This window comes from Chrysemys picta, chromosome 9, assembly GCF_011386835.1.
Source record: "Chrysemys picta bellii isolate R12L10 chromosome 9, ASM1138683v2, whole genome shotgun sequence".
Lineage (NCBI taxonomy): Eukaryota > Metazoa > Chordata > Testudines > Emydidae > Chrysemys > Chrysemys picta.
Genome location: NC_088799.1, coordinates 68,048,358 through 68,069,161, shown reverse-complemented (window position 1 = coordinate 68,069,161; position 20,804 = coordinate 68,048,358). Strand labels below are relative to the sequence as shown.

The following is a 20,804-nucleotide window of genomic DNA, read 5'->3' as shown; positions in this document are numbered from 1 at the left end:
GTAGGGAAGGAAGCAGCTGCCCTGAGCTGTCATTGGCCTTTCCCCTTTTCAGTGTTCAAATGCCAAGCATCCCCTTATTCCAAAATCTGCAGACCCATGCAGACTACTGCATGGGTAGCCACCAAAGCTTCACAGGAGAGTTTAGTTCTCCCTGCAGCTGTAACAATTTCTGCACTAAGAGTGAGTTGATTTCTTATTTGCAGGGTGGAGATAACCAGTTACCAGACCCTCATTAATTTTATATTTGCTAAGGGTAAAGTAACACCTACTTCTAGAACCAACCCCACAGAGGGGATTTTAGCACTTGTCCTTACTTAGGATAAAACATTTATTGTAAATAAATAAGTAAACTTTCACTTAGCCATTAAAGTTGACTCTACTATTGAAATGGGTTGTTGGTCCATAATCTTTTGTTTCCTTAATTTAGCATCTGTTTAATTTCCTTTTCTCATTCTGGGTTATGCTGTGGTATTAAAAATGGGACTGGGATGGAGAATCCAATCAATGAAAAATATGTTTCTCTGTTTTTACACACTTAAGACACTGAGGCCTGCTGTACACTACACAGTTATTCAGGCATAGGTGTGTCAGCCAAGAGTGTAAAAATAATCACACCCTGTAGTAGACACAGCTAAAATGACCAAAAAACAAAACAAAACAAAAAACACCCCAACAAAACACACACACACACACGAAGAGTTATTCTGTCCATTTAGCTAATGTCTCTTAGGAGATACTGCTCTGCCAGCAGAATGATGTCTCCTATCTGCATTTGCAACATCTATCTTAGGGGGCTACACTGACATTAGACTCTGTAGTGTAGATATGGCTTAAGTAAATAGTAATAGTATAGTTCTATTAGAGAGAAGGGCTGTTAGAACAGTGATTTCATAGTAGGCTTCAGTTGGTTTTCAGAAAAATAATTCGGTGGATACTCTGATAACCTCCTAGAGATTTCTATCTATTGTATATATCCACTTGTAAATAGATATGGTTTGGTTATTAGATGAAGTTGGGAATGCTTTTAAGCTGTTCTATTTTAATAGATGTTAGTGTTAGCAATTATCATTGATCTTGGCTTAATAGGTTATGGTGTTTCACATCAGCTTATTTGTCAGTACATTATCAGTTCATAGATGAGAAAAATTATTAGGGTTGTTTTAAATAAATATTTGCCAAAACTAATGCACATCAACTATATTGTTGGTTTACATTTAAAAATATCATATTCACCAAAGAATCAGAATCACAGTATAATAATTTGAAAGAGAAATAGAAGGTAAATGTAGTAAAACATAGTCACCAAAGATGTAGGTGTGTGTTAAGATGCATGATGCACAACGTAGGAGCTCTATCAAATTATTTAATGGTTTTGAGAATGTTTGCTGCATGAATAAATCATTTGTAGGGTTTAGATATTCTGACTGCAGCATTACCAAACCCAATAATTCAAAACTCATGAATTAGGCTAAAAAAATCCTAAGACTATTTTATTATTATTTATGTATTTATTTATGGGAGTCTTTCTATTTGTCTTCTGGTTTGGTTTTGTTTGGAATCTTTAGGTCATGTTTTCATGATTTTCTCTTGCAAATATGAAGACTAAAAACTTATCTTTTAAAATTATTACGTAAGCGGAGATTGTCACAACTGCATGTTTCTAGGAGCCTAAGGCTTGCAAGAGTAACATTAAGCCAGGACTTTGTCACACTGCTGATTGCTGAATATCTCAATACTGATTTATTTGCCTTCTCTTATATATTCTTGCATTTGCTGATTTTTATGACATAATAAGAAGTGCTTTAATAAAAGAAAGTGAACTGTGTTCAATTTTTTGGAAATGTCAGTGAACTGTAGCTTGGGGAATTAACCCCTGAGCAAGGTGGGTAGTAGGGGTGTGACTGGATGCTGTATGGATTGGAAATGGTTTTATACAGCTGTTCATCTCTAGGTGATAAGTTTTAATCAGAATCAGCTTCCTAAGAGGCTCAACACAGTTCTTTTTTTGTCAGGTGATTGTCACAAAAAGTCACAACCAATATTGGTACCAATTAGAATCCTTGTTAGCACTCTCGAAAGTGGAGTTAGAACTGAATGGGCATTCAGACTGAACTACTTTCTCTAACTTAGGGCAGGTCTTCACTACGGGGGGGGGGGGGGGTCGATTTAAAATACGCAAATTCAGCTACACAAATAGCGTAGCTGAATTCGACGTATCGCAGCCGACTTACCCCACTGTAGGGACGGCGGCAAAATCGACCTCTGCGGCTTCCCGTCGACGGTGCTTACTCCCACCTCCGCTGGTGGAGTAAGAGCGTTGATTCGGGGATCGATTGTCGCGTCCTGACGAGACGCGATAAATCGATCCCCGAGAGGTCGATTTCTACCCGCCGATTCAGGCGGGTAGTGTAGACCTAGCCTTAGCCTTGGTCACACTACAGGGTTAGGTTGAATTTAGCCACGTTAGGTCAATTTTATAATGAATGCGTCTACACAAGCAACCCCGTTCTGTCGACCTAAAGGGCTCTTAAAATCGACTTCTGTACTCCTCCCCGGCAAGGGGAGTAGCGCTAAAATCAACCTTGCTGGGTCGAATTTGGGGTAGTGCGGACACAAATCGATGTTATTGGCCTCCAGGAGCTATCCCAGAGTGCTCCAAGATGACTGCTCTGGACAGCACTTTCAACTCCGATGCACTAGCCAGGTACACAGGAAAAGCCCCGGGAACTTTTGAATTTCATTCCTGATTGGTCAGCATGGCGCGCTTAGTAGCACAGGTGACCATGCAGTCCCAGAATCGCAAACGAGCTCCAGCATGGAGTGAACGGGAGACACTGGATCTGATTGCTGTATGGGGAGAAGAATCTGTGCTGGCAGAACTCCGATCAAAAAGAAGAAATTCTAATATATATGCCAAAATCGCACAGGGCATGATGGACAGAGGCTACAACAGGGACACACAGCAGTGTCACATGAAAGTCAAGCTCAGGCAAGCCTACCAAAAGACAAAGGAGGCAAACGGTCACTCTGGATCAGAGCCCCATACATGCCGCTTCTATGATCAGCGGCATGGCATTCTAGGGTGGGACCCTACCACTACCCCACCACTGTCTGTGGACACCTGCAAAGGGAGAGTCTCACGCAACACGGAGGAGGATTTTGTGGATGAGGAAGAGGAAGAGGCAAGCGGTGAATCCGTTCTCCTGGCAGCCAGGACCTTTTCATCACCCTGGAGCCAATACCCTCCCAAGGCAGGATCCCCAACCCTGAAGGCGGAGAAGGCACTCGGGTGAGTGCACATTTGTAACTACAGTACAGGGTTTAAAAGCAATAGTGTTTAATGTTTGATTTGTCCTGAAGACTTGGATGCATTTGCGGCCAGTACAGCTACTGGAAAAGTCTGTTAACGTGACTGGTGATGGAGTGGGAATCCTCCAGGGACATCTCCATGTTGCTCTCCTGGAGGTACTCTGAAAGCCTTTGCAGAAGGTTTCTGGGGAGGGCTGCTTATTTCGTCCTCCACGGTAGGACACTTTACCACGCCAAGCCAGTAGCAAGTAGTCTGGAATCATTGCAGCACAAAGCATGGCAGCGAATGATCCTGGGTTTTGGTCACATTCAAGCAACATTCGTTCTGTATCTTTCTGTGTTAGCCTCAAGAGAGAGAGATCATTCATGGTCACCTAGTTGAAATAGGGGAATTTTTCTAAGGGAACAGTAAAAGGACTCCATTAATGCTGGGCTGTTTGCGCTTGGCTAAAAGGAGCATCCCTGAGAATAGCCACGCGGCGGGGGGGAGGGGTGAAGGGATCATCCTAAATAACCACGCAGAGGTGTGAAGGGAGATGTGTGCTGCACCCGAAAACGGCAGCCCCTCCTTTTAAATGGCAAACGCTACTCGGCATTGCTTTCTATGGTAAAGGAGGGCACTGCAGTTTGAAAACATACCCACATGTTATGAAGGCATTAGAAGCCAAACCCACGTAACCTTTGGCGTACCATGGCTGCCTGGAAACTGAATTCTGTTGTCCAGACGTGTGTGATGTGTCATCATACCGGCAGGCACTCAATATAAAAGGCAAAATGCGACCTTGTACCTAAAGCACATGTGCTGTCTGCTGTGAATTGCTTGATTCACTGTGAAAGAGTCTCCCTTTTGTTCTCAGAAATGTATCATCTTAAATTTTACTCTCCCTTTTTATCCCCCCACAAGTGCAAATGTTTCTATACTCCCCCTGTCATCTCCGTCCCTGAGGTTAGAAGATTAGAAGGTGAAAAAAATGCACTCGCGATGACATGTTGTCCAAGCTCATGCAGTCCTCCTGCACGTATAGGGCACAGCTGAATGCATGGAGGCATTCAGTGGCAGAGTCCACGAAAGCATTGAGTGAGTGCGATGAGAAGAGGCAGGATGCAATGCTGAGGCTAATGGGGTAGCAAATGGACATGCTCAGGCATCTGGTGGAGCTGCAGGAAAGCCAACAAGAGCACAGACCGCTGCGGCATCCACTGTACAACCACCTGCCCTGCTCCCCAAGTTCCATATCCTCCTCACCCAGACGCCCAAGAACACAGGGGGAGTGGAAGGGGGAGGAGGCTCTGGGCACCCAGCCACTCCACTCTAGAGGATGGTCCAAGCAATAGAAGGTTGTCATTCAAGCATTTTTGATTTGTAGTGTGGCTACAATAAGCAATGTGGCCTTGTCCTTCCCTCCTCCCCCACTCCACCTACCCCACCCGGGCTACCTTACCAGTTATCTGCTTTTTTTATATATATATTAATAAAGAAAGAATGCATGGTTTCAAAACAATAGTGACTTTATTTCCTTTGCCAGCTGTGATCGAAGGGGGGAAGGTAGTTGGCTTACAGGGAATTAAAATCAACAAAGGGGGCGTGTTTGCATCAAAGAAGAACACACACAACTGTCACACTGTAGCCTGGCCAGTCATGAAACTGGTTTTCAAAGCCTCTCTGATGCGCAGCATGCCTACCTGTGCTCTTCTAATCGCCCTGGTGTCTGGCTGTTCAAAATTGGCAGCCAGGTGATTTGCCTCAACCTCCCACCCAGCCATAAACGTCTCCCCCTTACTCTCACAGATATTATGGAGCACACAGCAAGCAATAATAACAATGGGAATATTGGTTGCGCTGAGGTCTAACCTGGTCAGCAAACAGCATCGGAGAGCTTTTAAACGTCCAAAGGCACATTCTACCACCATTCTGCACTTGCGCAGCCTATAGTTGAACTGCTCCTTACTACTTTCCAGGCTGCCTGTGTATGGCTTCGTGAGCCATGGGAGCAATGGGTAGGCTGGGTCTCCAAGAATAACTATTGGCATTTCAACATCCCCAACAGTAATTTTATGGTCTGGGAAGTAAGTCCCTTCTTGCAGCTGTTCAAACAGCCCAGAGTTCCTAAAGATGCGAGTGTCATGCACCTTTCCCGGCCATCCCACATTGATATCGGTGAAACGTCCCTTGTGATCCACCAGTGCTTGCAGCACCATTGAGGTTTATGTACTGGTTGGCAAGGTGGTCTGGTGCCAAGATAGGGATATGTGTTCCGTCTATCGTCCCACCACAGTTAGGGAAACCCATTGCAGCAAAGCCATCCACTATGACCTGCACATTTCCCAGAGTCACTAACTTGATAGCAGAACGTCAGTGATTGCATTGGCTACTTGAATTATAGCAGTCCCCACAGTATTTTTGCTCACTCCAAATTGATTCCTGACTGACCGGTAGCAGTCAGACGTTGCAAGCTTCCACAGGACTATCACCACTCGCTTCTCAACTGTTAGGGCAGCTCTCATCTTGGTATTCCTGTGCTTCAGGGCAGGGGAAAGCAACTCACAGAGTTCCAGGAAAGTGGCCTTATGCATGCAAAAGTTTCGCAGCCACTGGGAATCATCCCATGCCTGCAACACTATGCGGTCCCACCAGTCTGTGCTTGTTTGCTGGGCCCAGAATTGGCGTTCCACTGTATCAACCAGCCCCACTGCCACCATGATGTCCCAATTGCCACATCCCGTGCTTTCAGGAATTCTGTGTCCATGTCCTCCTCACAATCGTCCTGGTGCTGCCGTTTCTTAGCAAGGTTCTGCACATACTGTAGTATAATGCGTGAGGTGTTTACAAGGCTTGCAACTGCAGCGGTGAGCTGAGCGGGCTCCATGCTTGCTGTGCTATGGCATCTGCATGGTAACCCAGTAAAAAAGGCGCAAAATGATTGCCTGCAGTTGCTTTCACGGAGGGAGGGGAGACTGACGACATGTACCCAAAACCACCTATGACAATGTTTTTCCCCATCAGGCATTGGGAGCTTAACCCAGAATTCCAATGGGCAGCGGAGACTGTGGGAACTGTGGGATAGCTTCCCACAGTGCACCGCTCGGTGAGTCGATGTTAGCCACGGTAGTGAGGACGCACTCTGCCAACTTAATGCGTTTAGTGGGGACATACACAATCGACTGTAGAAAATCAATTTCTAAAAATCAACTTCTATAAAATCGACCTAATTTCGTATTGTAGACATACCCTTAGTGGTTGGACTTCGCAGTCACAGATGAGGCAGATTGGTAATATAGGTCACATATGCATTATTGCTTCCCCTTCAATATTGGTTTTGTAGATAGATCAAAAACTTCAGTCTCTGTTGACAGAATGATCAATCTGGTCTCTTTCAAGAGTGCTACATGTGGCCTACAGTGTGTCAATAGTGACTGATTTTTTCCTTCCCCATCCGGTAGTCAGATTGGAACCATTAATCTAGAAGCAAAAAGCCTCAAAGTCCAACAAGCTATCCAGTTCTTCTGTTACAGTATTTTTCTAAAGACTGTAAAAGAAAAATAAAATCTCTAAGAGTTTTGTTAATTTTGTTTGTAAGAGGCTCGTGTTTCAATTACACAGCACTTGACTGAACAAAATGAATATAAAATGTTACAAATGCACTGTTGAGTAGAGAAAGTAATGCTAGGCTTGTGAAATAAATATTCAGGTATGTGGTATAATTAAGGAACATGCTGAGACTTGTACTAAGCGATGCAAAATGGGTAAGTGTTGAGATGTATATAATGTAAATAAGCAGGTGCAGAATATTAATTTGAGAATATTTTTCAACTATATGTAGTGAAGACTGTTATTCCTTGTGCTATACACATGCAGGACCCTGTGTTACAGACAGTGTAATCTGATTGTGGCCTTCATCTGTGATGAAAATATATACTTTCTCTCTTAGTATACAATACGCATACTATGCGGCTGAAATTATTACTTTGGTGTTCATCATACTTATATGGCTGCCCTTACTACTGTTTTTAGTGTAAATAAATATGTGGATATTTTAATTAATTTCTCACTGCTGTCAGATCTCCCTTAAAGGCACAGCTGCATTTTTCAGTAGTATGAGCCATAGATTCATACTCTGAGGTCAGAAGTGATTGTTTAGTCTCACCTCCTGTATAACACAGACTATAGAACTTCCCCACAATAATTCCTAGAGCAGATCTTTTAGAATAACATTTAGTCTTGATTTTAAAATTGCCAATGATGGAGAATCCACTATGACCCTTGGTAAATTGTTCCAATGGTTATTTACCCCCACTGATAAAAAATGTATGCCTTGTTTTCAGTCTCAATTTGTCTAGCTTCAACTTTCAGCCACTGTATTGGGTTATAACTTTCTCTGCTAGAGTGAAGAGCCCATTATCAAATGTTTGTTCCCCATTTATACAATCAGTGTAATCAACTTATCCCTCTCTTTGAGCAAAATAGATTGAGCACTTTGAGTCTATCACAGCACGGAAAGTTTTCTAATCCTTTACTTGTTCTTGTGGCTCTACTCTTCACCCACTCCAATTTATCAACATCTTTCTCAAATAATGGACACCAGAACTGGAAACAGTATTCCAACAGCAGTTGTACCAGTGCCAAATATAGAGGTAAAGTAACCGCTCTATTCCTACTTGAAATTCCCTTTTTTGCATCCGAGGATCACATTAACCCATTTGGCAACAGCTTCACATTGAGAGCTCATGTTCAGCTGATTATCCCCTGTGACCCCCAAAATATTTTTCAGAGTCCGTGCTTCCCAGGGTAGAGTCACCCATTTTGTAAGTATGGCCTATGTTCTTTATTCCTAGATGTATACATTTACATTTAGCCATATTAAAACACATTATTTTTGTGCTCAGTTTACCAAGCAATCCAGATTGCTCTATATCGGTGACCTGTCCTCTTCACTATTTACCACTCCTCCAATGTTTGGGTTATCTGCAAACTTTATCAGTAATTTTGTTTTCTTCCAAGTCATTGATCAAATGTTAAATAGCATAGAGCCAAGAACCATTCCCTGTAGGATCACACTAGAAACATGCCTGTTTGTTGATTATTCGCATTTAAAATAACAGTTTGTGACCTGATCTGTTAGTTAGCTTTTAATCTATTTCATGTGTGCCTTGTTGTGTTTTATATCTTTCTAGTTTTTTAATCAATATGTCCCGTGATACCAAGTTAAATGCCTTACAGAGGCATTTTTTACTTCTATCAACCAAACTTGTAATCTTAATTATATTACTCTCTATATTATCTTCCTTCAATTCTTTATTAATGAAGTCTCATATCAGCAGCTCCATTATCTTCCCCAAGATTGATGTTAGACAGACACACCTATAATAACCTGGGTCATCTCATCTACTCTTTTTAAATATTGACAAAACATAAGCTCTCTTCCACTCTTGTGAGACTTTTCTGGTGTCTCACGATTTATTAAAAATCAACATTAATGGTCCAGCATGCTCCTCAGTTAGCTATTTTAAATCCTTGGATGCCAGTTATATGACCTGATGATTTAAAAATGTCTAACTTTAGTAGCTACTATTAACATCTTCTTGAGAGACTTGTGTAATGGAAAGTGTTATCATATGATATAACTACATCATCTGTTTTGTCTCCCAAATACAGAACAGAACTATTTATTGAACACTTCTGCCTTTTCTGCATTGTTATTGATAATTCTGCAATTTCCATCTAGTAATTGATCAATACCATTATTAGGATTATTTTTTGTTCCTAATCTACTTTACAATTTTCTCTTTATTATCCTTAACTCTACCAGCCATAATTTTTTCCATGTGTCCCTTTGCTTGCCTTATCCATTTTCTACAATTCCTAGCTTCCGGTTTGTATTCATTACTATTAACCTCCTCTTTCTTCCATTTCTTGTACATTAGAAAGAGAGCACGCGCGTTGCCTTCACTTACTCTCGAAACAGGTTGGGTTTTTAACCAATACAACTTCTTCCTTGATTGTGTTTTTTGTGCATCTTGTAAAGTGTTCTTAAACAATTGCTAATTATCATTTAAATTTGTTCTGATTAAATTATTCCTCCCAGCTGATTTAGCATAATTGTTTTCAGCTTTGTGATATTGGCCCTTTTAAAGCCCCCTTAAAGCTGTGTTCCTTGATGATTAGAAACCCTAATTTTGACATCCTATATTGAGAATTCCAATGTCAGGGGGTTAATATATGGAAATGATCATCAGTGGAAATGATGCACTACCTAATGCCCAAGGATTGGGACAAATACAGTAACTCCTCGCTTAACGTTGTAGTTATGTTCCTGAAAAATGTGACTTTAAGCTAAACGATTTTAAGCGAATGCAATTTCCCCATAAGAATTAATGTAAACAGGGAGAGTTAGGTTCCAGGGAAATTTTTTTCACCAGACAAAAAACTATATACTATATAGATATACACACAGTATACGTTTTAAACAACCAATTTAATACTGTTCACAGCTATGATGATTGTGAAGCTTGGTTGAGGTGTTGAAGTTAGAGGGATATTTCACAGGGAATGCCTTGCTGCTAAATGATGAACTAGCATTCGGCTGAGCCCTCAAGGATTAACACATTGTTGTTAATGTAGCATCTCATCAAAGCAGCAGGAACAGGAGGGAGGGGAGACGGTGTAGCAGACATAGACAGACACACACCGTGTGTGTGTGTGTGAGAGAGAGAGATGCACACTGCCCCTTTAAGTAAGCTGACCTACTCTTAAGTGTTGTCTTCTTAAGTGGATCAGGAAGTTGAGACAGCAGCTGCTGCCCCAACTCTCTATGTCTCTCTCCATCCGTGTCCCCTCCCTGCTCTATATGGAGAAGGGGTAAGCGGGGGACAGGGGGGAGGGGGACACCCTGACAGCCCTGCCTTCCTTCCCTGCACAGCAAGCAAGAGTCTCTGGGAGCAGCTCCAAGGCAGAGGGCAGGAGCAGCCCATGGCTTGCGGGGAGGAACAGCTGAACTGCCGATTGATAGTCTTCTGGGCGGCTGCAGCAGAGGGAACTTAGGGGAGCGGGGACCAGCTAGCTGCAACGGGCTGCTCTTCCTGCAAGCAGTGGACAAAGCAGGCGGCTGCCAAACGACGTTAGAAGGGAGCATTGCACAACTTTAACGAGCATGTTCCCTAATTGATCAGCAATGAAACAACGTTAACCGGGATGACTTTAAGTGAGGAGTTACTGTATGCAGATATTGCAATAGGAATTGGGATTTTGATGTTGTATTTGTTGGATGCTGTTTGTGACCACATTTTTAAACACACTCCTTAAAAATAACATAGATTTATGGTGAGTTTTCAGATCCACTAATAGAATGTAACTAATATATGCATAAAAATAACATTTTGAAAACTTTTTTAGTTTAATCAGCATTTACCTTGACCATATTAGTCAATATGTTGTTGTTTATTTAAGTTCATATTTTTGTTAGGCATCAATAGTATACTAGTGGAGAAAATAAAATTTGCTGTGTGCAGGTAGGTACACATGAAGTCCTTGTTATTTTGAGAACAGCATTTGTTTTTATTTTATGAATAAAATCTCAAAATTAGAATGTGTTCAGATTGACACTTTAAAGGATCCTAATAATGATTAATAAATTTAAAAAAACATTAAACAAATATGAAACAAAAGAAATTTATCTTGGTAAAACTGAGTTTTCCTTCAATATTCAGGGTAGATAATGCACCACAGAACTTGGTGCTTGTGAAAACAAGGAGGGATATGGTGTACCTAAAATCTGACTGGCAGACTAAAAGAAAAAGTAAAGTTCTTTTTTTTTTCTTTGCAAATCTCCACTTCGGGGAGGGAGCAGTGACAGAATACTGGTTCAGTCTTACTCACATATTTATGGCAAGAGCTACCTGTTCAAAGAAGTTCCATTTTGCTGCATGTACACAGTATTATGCCTATTTATTATTAACAAGCTTACTGACCCAAAACCTCCAAAGACTCCTATCAAATGTCCATGACCCATCACAAAGCCAATGAAAACCTCTTCTCATTTGTCATCTTTCATAATACTTAAATAGTAAATCCTTCACAATGATTTACTGACGAGTGGAAACAGGTAAAATGTGCATGCAGCATTATATATGTAAATATACATTGAACATGTATTCATTTAAAATAAAGTCTCTAATACCTTTCCTAAACAGCAGGGGGAGGGTTGGAGTGTGTGTGTTTGTGCAAGCACATATGTACACACATAATGAGAGAGCGCACGCACATGAGCTGATCTCTGATGAGATACTGTTTTGTCAGAAAATGCCAGTTCATCGCATCTGAAATATTTCATGAAAAAGTATTGGATTTGACAAGGGGAACCCTCCCTGTTACTTTGCAGACTTGGGAGGACCCCAAGGTTTCAGGGTCCACCTCTGAGGCAGAGTACTGAATTCCTTAATGACATTCTCGTTAAAAGTTCTTTCTGGGAAATGCTGTTTTGTTTTCATCATCAGAACTGTCTGAATTAATAATGAAGAAGTCCACTTGGAAGTTATTTACATAAAGTACTGTTCTCGTCTTGATGCCACAGACAGCTTCTCCCTATTAGGGGAGGGAGAGAGAGAGAGCATTTGTAGTGTATCCAGTTTGATGCAATACTACATGACATGGGATAGCCTGCTAGAAATCCAGCCCAGCACTCAAGCTAGTACAGCACCATTGTGGATGCAGTTACATGGGGCTCACATGGATAGCATTTTGCTGTGGGGATGCTCCACCCATGTTAGTCCAGACTAACTCTGCAATGAAGATATGATCACAAAGATTGGGGGATGACCTTATTGCCTACTGATGCTTTGACAGCATTTAGAATCACCAAGCAATAAGTACCTAAAGGTTGCTTATTTCATAAACAAAAGGCAGACATACTCCCTCACATAAAAGGAGAAGATCTCACCTATGACATTTCTTTCTGTTTTTTAAAAATGTCATTGAATGACGCTGGTTTGGCTAGTCAGGAAACATCTTACAGATTATCTACAAAATTGTCTTTTGTCCTGTGTGTCAAAAACTAAAATACTTCAGTAAATGTAAAGAGTAAATCTTTGCCTTGTACTTTTACCTTGGTTAAAACATTTAGTTGAATAACGCAAGTGCTTTTGAATTTCACTGTTACCTCTGTCCCTGAGCTGAGGCTTAAAATGTTGTTAGTTAAAGGAACAAAATTCAATTTGTTAGGATCTTAGGTATCAAAATATAAGGTTTTATCAATAGAATGCAGTTTCCATGCTTATGTGCTTGTAAGATACAAGTTTCTATGAACCACCGGTAATGTTTCCGCTGTTTGTCTGTTTTTTTTTTTAGAAATATCCATTCATTTGATTGTGACTTTTTCTTTAAATTCTAGCTGCTTGAAAGCTGTGATGATGTCATTGATTCATTTACAAACACTTCCGAGTAAATCAGACTGCCTTTGGGATTTTGAGCAGAACCTACACATGCTAATTCAAATATGTTGTAATCTATTTCCACCCATAATTAGCAGGGTCGTTAGTGAAAGTTGGGCACCTATCAATGGAGGAGTACAACTCTTTAATGTATAATGCATCCCTCAGACTTCCTGTGTAAAGATCCGTTAGTACTTGGCCTCAGGCTTGAATCTGAACTGTTTTCTGAATTTTGCATAATAAAAATAAGACTGAAAATTCTTCCCTTGTTTTATATAACCTCCTAATGTTTTGGAGCCTATCTGACCCCAATGCGTGCAAAAATGTAAATAAAAATTGTCATGCCAAATCTGTGCTTCTTAAGTATTCTCAAACTAGGATGGAGTTCAGTCTTTCCTCAGTGGTTTTATCATCCTACCTGTTGTGGTTTATATGTAGTGGTAAAAAAAAAAAAATTAAAAAGGTAGTGGAGTCAGACCCGTGAATGTCAGTGATAAAAATGAAATATTAAACTTCTAAGATCTTTGGGATCTCCTGGACCCCAAACATGTACAAAAATTTAAAACATGATAGGCAAAACACTGCCTTTTCTTTCTTTAAATATTCTCAAACTATGATGAGAACAACCTGTTATAATTGATTTAATCTGAATACCTGTTGTGGTTTTAGTGTAGTAAAAAAAGTCATTACGATGTTATTGGGGTCATTTAAGAACATAAGAATGGCCATACTGGGTCAAACCAAAGGTCCATCCAGCCCAGTATCCTGTCTGTCGACAGTGGCCAATGGCAGGTGCACCAGAGGGAGTGAACCTAACAGGTAATGATCACGTGATCTCTCTCTTGCCATACATCTCAAACCTCTGACAAACAGAGGTTAGGGAGATCATTCCTTACCCATCCTGCCTAATAGCCATTAATGGACTTAACCTCCATGAATTTATCTAGTTTTCTTTTAAATCCTGTTATAGTCCTAGCCTTCACAACCTCCTCAGGCAAGGAGTTCCACAGGTTGACTGTGTGCGGTGTGAAGAACTACTTCTTCCTTTTATTTGTTTTAAACCTGCCGCCCATTAATTTCATTTGGTGGCCCCTAGTCCTTATATTATGGGAACAAGTAAATAACTTTTCCTTATTCACTTTCTCCACACCACTCATGATTTTATATACCTCTATCATATCCCCCCTTAGTCTCCTCTTTTCCAAGTTGAAAAGTCCTAGCCTCTTTAATCTCCCCTCATATGGGACTCGTTCCAAACTTCTAATCATTTTAGTTGCCCTTCTCTGATCCTTTTCTAATGCCAGTATATCTTTTTTGAGATGAGGTGACCACATCTGTACGCAGTATTCATATAAGGATTTATATAAGGGCAATAAAATATTCTCCGTCTTATTCTCTATCCCTTTTTTAATGATTCCTAACATCCTGTTTACTTTTTTGACTGCCGCTGCACATTGTGTGGACGTCTTCAGAGAACTATCCACGATGACTCCAAGATCTCTTTTCTGATTAGTTGTAGCTAAATTAGCCCCCATCATATTGTATGTATAGTTGGGGTTATTTTTTTCCCAATGTGCATTACTTTACCTTTATCCACATTAAATTTCATTTGCCATTTTGTTGCCCAATCACTTAGTTTCGTGAGATCTTTTTGAAGTTCTTCACACTCTGCTTTGGTCTTAACTATCTTGAGCAGTTTAGTATCATCTGCAAACTTTGCCACCTCACTGTTTACCCCTTTCTCCTGAACATTTATGAATAAGTTGAATAGGATTGGTCCTAAGACTGACCCTTGGGGAACACCACTAGTTACCCTTCTCCATTCTGAAAATTTACCATTTATTCCTACCCTTTGTTCCCTGTCTTTTAAACAGTTCTCAATCCACGAAAGGATCTTCCTCTTATCTGATGACAAGTTAATTTACGTAAGAGCCTTTGGTGAGGAACCTTGTCAAAGGCTTTCTAAAAATCTATGTACACTGTGTCCACTGGATCTCCCTTGTCCACATGTTTGTTGACCCCTTCAAAGAACTATAATAGATTAGTAAGACATGATTTCCTTTTACAGAAACCATGTAGACTCTTGCCCAACAATTTATGTTCTTCTATGTGTCTGACAGTTTTATTCTTTATTATTGTTTCAACTAATTTGCCCGGTACTGACGTTAGACTTACCGGTCTGTAATTGCCGGGATCACCTCTTGAGCCCTTTTTAAATATTGGTGTTACATTAGCTATCTTCCAGTCATTGGGTACAGAAGCCGATTTAAAGGACAGGTTACAAACCATAGTTAATAGTTATGCAATTTCACATATGAGTTCTTTCAGAACTCTTGGGGGAGTGCCATCTGATCCTGGAGACTTGTTACTGTTAATTAATTAATTAATTCCAAAATCTCCTCTAATGACACTTCTATCTGTGACAATTCCTCAGATTTGTCACCTACAAAGGACAGCTCAGGTTTGGGAATCTCCCTAACATCCTCAGCTGTGAAGACTGAAGCAAAGAATTCATTTACTTTCTCCACAATGACTTTATCATCTTTAAGTGCTCCTTTTTAATCTCGATCATCCATTGGCCCCCACTGGTTGTTTAGCAGGCTTCCTGCTTCTGATGTACTTAAGAAACATTTTGTTATTACCTTTTGAGTTTTTGGCTAGCTGTTCTTCAAACTCCTTTTTGGCTTTTCTTATTACATTTTTACACTTAATTTGGCAGTATTTATGCTCCTTTCTATTTACCACACTAGGATTTGACTTCCACTTTTTAAAAGATGCCTTTTTATCTCTCACTGCTTCTTTTACGTGGTTATTAAGCCACTGTTGCTCTTCTTTAGTTCTTTTACTGTGTTTTTTAATTTGGAGTATACATTTAAATTGGGCCTCTGTTATGGTATCTAGACTCCTAAATTAATTATGAAGGTATTCTAGCGTCAGATTGTTTTAATTTTGAGGCAGAAGTTACGATATGATTATATTAATATTTCAGCATTGTTATTATCTTCATCATTTCAGTGGTTTTTGTTTTTCAAAAAAATGCACTAAAAGAGTCGGGGGGAGTCTTTGAGACCCCCAGATAACATTTGCCTCATGTATGAACGCAGTTGTCCACCAAATTGAGTTTCTTCTAAGATAACACTCTCAACTTGATTTTCTGGGAAGCCTACACTTGCTAGGAAGAGTTTTTAGGAAAGCCACAATAGTCAGATCCATTTTCTGGCAAGCCCACAGTTGCTGGGGCAAAGACTCATTGTTGGGTAGAAAAAGCCTCTCACTGTTGCATTGCACATGCACATGTCTGAATGACTATATTGTTTAAATTTTGTTGAATTGCACATGGCATCAAAAATCTCTGAGTAAGAGATGAATTTTTATCAGGGACATGGATACAGAAATGGTAAAACTACTGTGTAAAAAGAGTCTCTCTGGAGTGCCTCCGTAGTTGAGGGGTGGTCCCTCTCCCTGCTTAATTTCCATCATGATATTAGACTGGTACAAGGCACAGTCTCTGATTCCTGGTAGTGTCCCCTACCTTGTCAGTGCAGGGTTTATACATCCTGTCACAGTGGTGCAGAAAAGATACCTTGCAGCCTTTCCTCAGGCTTCTAGGGAAGCAGCATCTAGCATGCTGTGAACTGATGTGTAGGGCCTAGGAAATGAGGAAGGAGTTACATCTGTTCCAGAGAATGAGACAAAAAACACAAAAAATGAGTGAAATGTTAAAACTTTGTATATTCAGAAAATGGCACCTATGTGCCCCATTTGTTCAAAGTAGTAGGTTGTTTACTCCCACTTCGCTGTGTATGTACCTTTTTATATTGTTGCTGTTCTCTGTTTTCATTATCTAAACATGGGGTGAGTTAGACCCTGGCATCTGTACAGTGTGTAGCTTTTACAAAAAAAAAATTGATCATGGTGTCAGTGAGACACCAACACAAGTACCGTGTAGTGTGCTTCTGAATCTAGGAAATTTTTAACTTGTTCATAGTTCACTAATAACAATAAATTCACTTTTAAATGCATCCCATGTGGGTTTTTTCCCCCAATTTCAACATACTAAGATTTCCAAGACCCCAGTAGAGAAATAGTTGGGTGATTTTTGGTCTAATATGAGGAATAATTAAGCACAGAACCTCATGCTTTTTTGTCATTGTTAATTGGTTTTGTCTTGATACTTTAAAATTTCAAACGCAAAGATGAACTATTTTTTGCTAGGCAATTATGTGCTTAAATATTTTCAGAGTGCTGAATGCAGTTATACTTTGTTTTCTGTTATGATGCCAGTTCATTTACCAGCTACTATTCTCTTTACCAACAAAATAACCATTTCCATCTTTCTAATTTATTTTTCAATTCCAGCACATTTTACTTCTGTGTTGTTTTTTCTCTATCCAAATATATCACATTGCTGATAAAAACCTATTACTGTTGTAATTCAAACAAGTTCTTCACTTACAGCACAAATATCACTGTTTCTCTTCAAGCTCACCAAAAATTAATAAACTAATAAACTATTTGCATTGAGTGCAAAGGTCAGCCTGCATGGGTCATGTTTGCAAGACTTGGGCCTTACTTCATTGGCTGTGCTATTGCATCTTCTGCTCATCTAGTATCGTACTCTTCCCCCCCCCCCCATTAGAATAATCAGTAAAATAAGATAAATGCAGTATATTGGAATTTGATACTTACTGTGCTTACAACATATGACTTGTTGCCACTTTAAATTGGCAGTAACTACATTAAGTTCCATGGAGTTACATCAATGCAAAAAGGGTACAGGTGAGAACAGGGTCAGTTTAATAGATTTTTGGTGTTTGTACTGGATTTACATCTCCACTATCTGTACCTCGACTGTGTGTGTGTGTGTGTGTGTGTGTGTGTGTGTGTGTGTGTGTGTGTGTGTGTGACTTTTCCTACCTGTTTTGTTTTAAACCTTTTGATTTATTGTTTTTAATCAGAGTTTTATTTTAAGTACAAACATAAAAAAAGAAAGGTAAAGCTACTCCTATTAAGTGTTCCGGGTGACTCACTTGTGAAACAGCAAATCTTACCAATTAAATCAAAAATGAAAACCTGTGAAAAAGTGTCTAGTGTATTACAGCTACAGATCCACTGAGTCCCCTTATTAAAAGAACGCAGGAAGCACAACCAGCTAAACTGCAGGAAATAATCTTGTATACAGTGATACAGTATAAGACCTAAAACATTCAAGAAAGAGACCTAGTAATCAATCAGTAGATATCTGCCTTAGAGTGAGACTACTCACCTATAAAGCTGTCTCCATTATCATTAAAAGCTTGCTAGTTTGTGTCAAAGACATTTCCATTAAAATGAAAGCGGCAAAATTCTAGAGACTCAGAAAGTAATGCTGAGGAAGGATCTGGTTGTCAAACAGCACAGTAATATTAAAGGGCTAACTTTGGAAAATCTGCTATTGTGATTTCATGTCTGATTTTTGTGAGCTCCACAGCAATATGTGGTGCACATCAGAAGGCAGATGGCAGAATATGGTTCAAAAATGCATATTTTACCTTGTAGAGATAGCACATACATACATTTATTAAACCCAACCGAACTGTTTTAAAAAAGAAATCTTATCCACCCTGGTTGGGGAATGTGCTTTATTTTAATAGAAGCATATTACAACCCACAGTTTGGAAGCCCTGGTGCTACAACCACTATACTTAGTGTCATAGCCATCCAAAATAGGAAAATGTTAGTTCTTTAAATCATTATCAGATATTATTCTTCATAGATGCTAGTAGGTGTAGGAAAGTATAGAGTATATAGCAAGTGAAAGGTAGAGAAGAATCCTGTCAGAACCAGGCTGGAGAAGGTGTAAAGTGAATATGCAATACTAGCATATTTTTAATATGGTTCTTGAGATAAGTCTTCTAGGAGAAGGACAGGAAAAAGGTGTAAAGAATTTCAAGGATAATAAAGCCATAATTAATACAGTGTTAGAGGGTACATTGAGATATTACAGAATATTTTATTTTTAAATTAATATGATTGCTGTTTCACCATATTTTCTTTATTTGTATTTGTGTAAGGTGTCAATAGCTCCTGGTATCCAAATATTTGTCTGTAGGTGTTAAAAGTATTGAGGGCTTCCACAGATGTTGGTTTATAGAAATCAGTGTATTTCAATAAAAGAAAAACATTTGATCTTTTTTCTATAATTTTCCCTTAAATCATTTATATAGCCAAGTACATGCATTAATAAGATAAAATCACTTTGAACCTTAGTTTCTCTTTAATCTTCAAATTAGATTTAAAAGAATGAAATATTAGAATTTCCATCAATAAATTTAAATAGAAATAGATCCATTTGAACTAATGGTTGAATAAAATGGTGACATTCCCACATTTAACATGATGATTTGGTATATTATATTACACATTCTCACTTATTTTATGAACGGTAGAATTTTTATGAGCAGTAATTCAGAAAAAATGAGAGCCTGCTTAGTGGAATTATTCTCTTTACCTCAAGAATACTTCTACTGACATTGCTTTTCTTGACATTGCTTTTCTTTATCAGAATTCCAGAAGTTTTTCTAATTCATTATCACATTTTTTCTAAGTTTCAGCTCAAAGTCTCAAGAGCAACCTTGATTCAATGGAACTTCAGATCCATCGCCTAGAAAATGATATTGAGAAGTTCCCTAAAACAGAAGATGCACATGATAAATTTGTGGAAAAGATGACCATATCCTTTTTGCACTTCTGGGTTGATAATCTTAGTTTTTTGTCTGTCTTATTAAATATTTACAATATTTGAAATTAACAGTTAGAAGTGTCTGTTGTTTCATGTTTATTGTTTTGCACAGGGAAGCGCATATCAGAAAGTTTTGAGTGTTAAAAACATTAAGCCATTAGCAGAAGTGAAATTTGTTTTGCTTCTTCTCTGTGGCTAGTTTGTAGCCTTTGTAATCAGGCTTTTAAGAAGAAAGATGACACCATTCTCAAGGCTCCCCACTGAAGGAGCTGAATACCCAGGATCCTGTCATAAACTGGAGAGAGTATAGCTTCATATGATCAAAGAACAAACTTTTAGATAGTGGTTGCATCACTTCAGGCTGAAAGAATATGGAAAGAAGAGTAGAAAATGGAAAATATTTAGTGAGAAGTTTTGGCTGCAAAATTTTGGCTCATCAAGAAAACTTTAGTTTAAAGTATTAGAAGTTGCTGATAGTCATTGTCTGTTTTGATTTTTTTGAAAGTTATAATTTTAGGAAAAAAGTGTCAGCTCTGGTAAGTATGATTAAATAGTCTGAACTGAAGATTGACTTATCATGTTATCTCTCTAGAGAATAAATACTGTGAATTCTTTATCTAAAAGTAACTAAAATCGACAGCTTTATGTCAGTCACTGTCTCAAGATTTAACCTCTGGTTGTTCCCCCTCCCCTTTCAAAAATTTTCACTTATGAAGTAGTTCAACTTTTGCTCACGAGTAAAGGACTGTAAGTGCAAGAAGCTAACTATCAAATTTATGTGGAACTGTCTACATTTCCATTGTGCTTAAAGGAAATTTTCAGTCAGTGATTTAATATAGAAATCCATATATTTCTTTAAATGAAAAAATGTTTAATGTGTGTTTGTCTGTTCCTAACTCATGAAGTTTGTATATGTATTTATTTACACAAGCTGAGGGGCTGATAGAATGTAGCATGAGTATTCAACTTCCTCCGTAGGAGAGGCAGTACACATAGGTATGTTTGCCAGTGGGCTCACCTTAACGCATTTGGGGAAATCTGTTGAGCATGATCAGTGGACTAATATAAAGGGGAGCACTCCTGCCAACTGGCATACTAATTTGTAAGGGAGTTAGAGAAAAGTCATTGATTGGCCATGCTGGAAGGACAGGAGACACTGGATTTAATTGGGCCACAACTTTATCCTTAAATATCTGGGAATACCCAGCAGATGAAACTGTACAGTGCAAGTAACTGCATAATCATTTCACTATATTCCCAAGGGGCTTCTGTCAGCCCTCTCCCTTACCCATCCTGGTCCCAGACAACCTGCTGCTGGGACCTCACTATCCCCCCTCTCGAATGAAGGTTT

The 20,804-nt window shown here is 39.3% G+C and overlaps 1 protein-coding gene across 8 annotated transcripts in view; it reads left to right on the top strand.

Moving 5' to 3' along the window:
• DIAPH2 (diaphanous related formin 2) overlaps positions 1-20,804 on the top strand; it is a 906,188-nt gene that overhangs the window by 574,439 nt on the left and 310,945 nt on the right. For all 8 annotated transcript variants that reach the window (XM_065557222.1, XM_065557219.1, XM_065557225.1 and 5 more), the window contains one exon: positions 19,320-19,445. In XM_065557222.1, the coding sequence (XP_065413294.1) occupies positions 19,320-19,445 (126 nt within the window). The remainder of the gene's footprint in view (positions 1-19,319; positions 19,446-20,804) is intronic.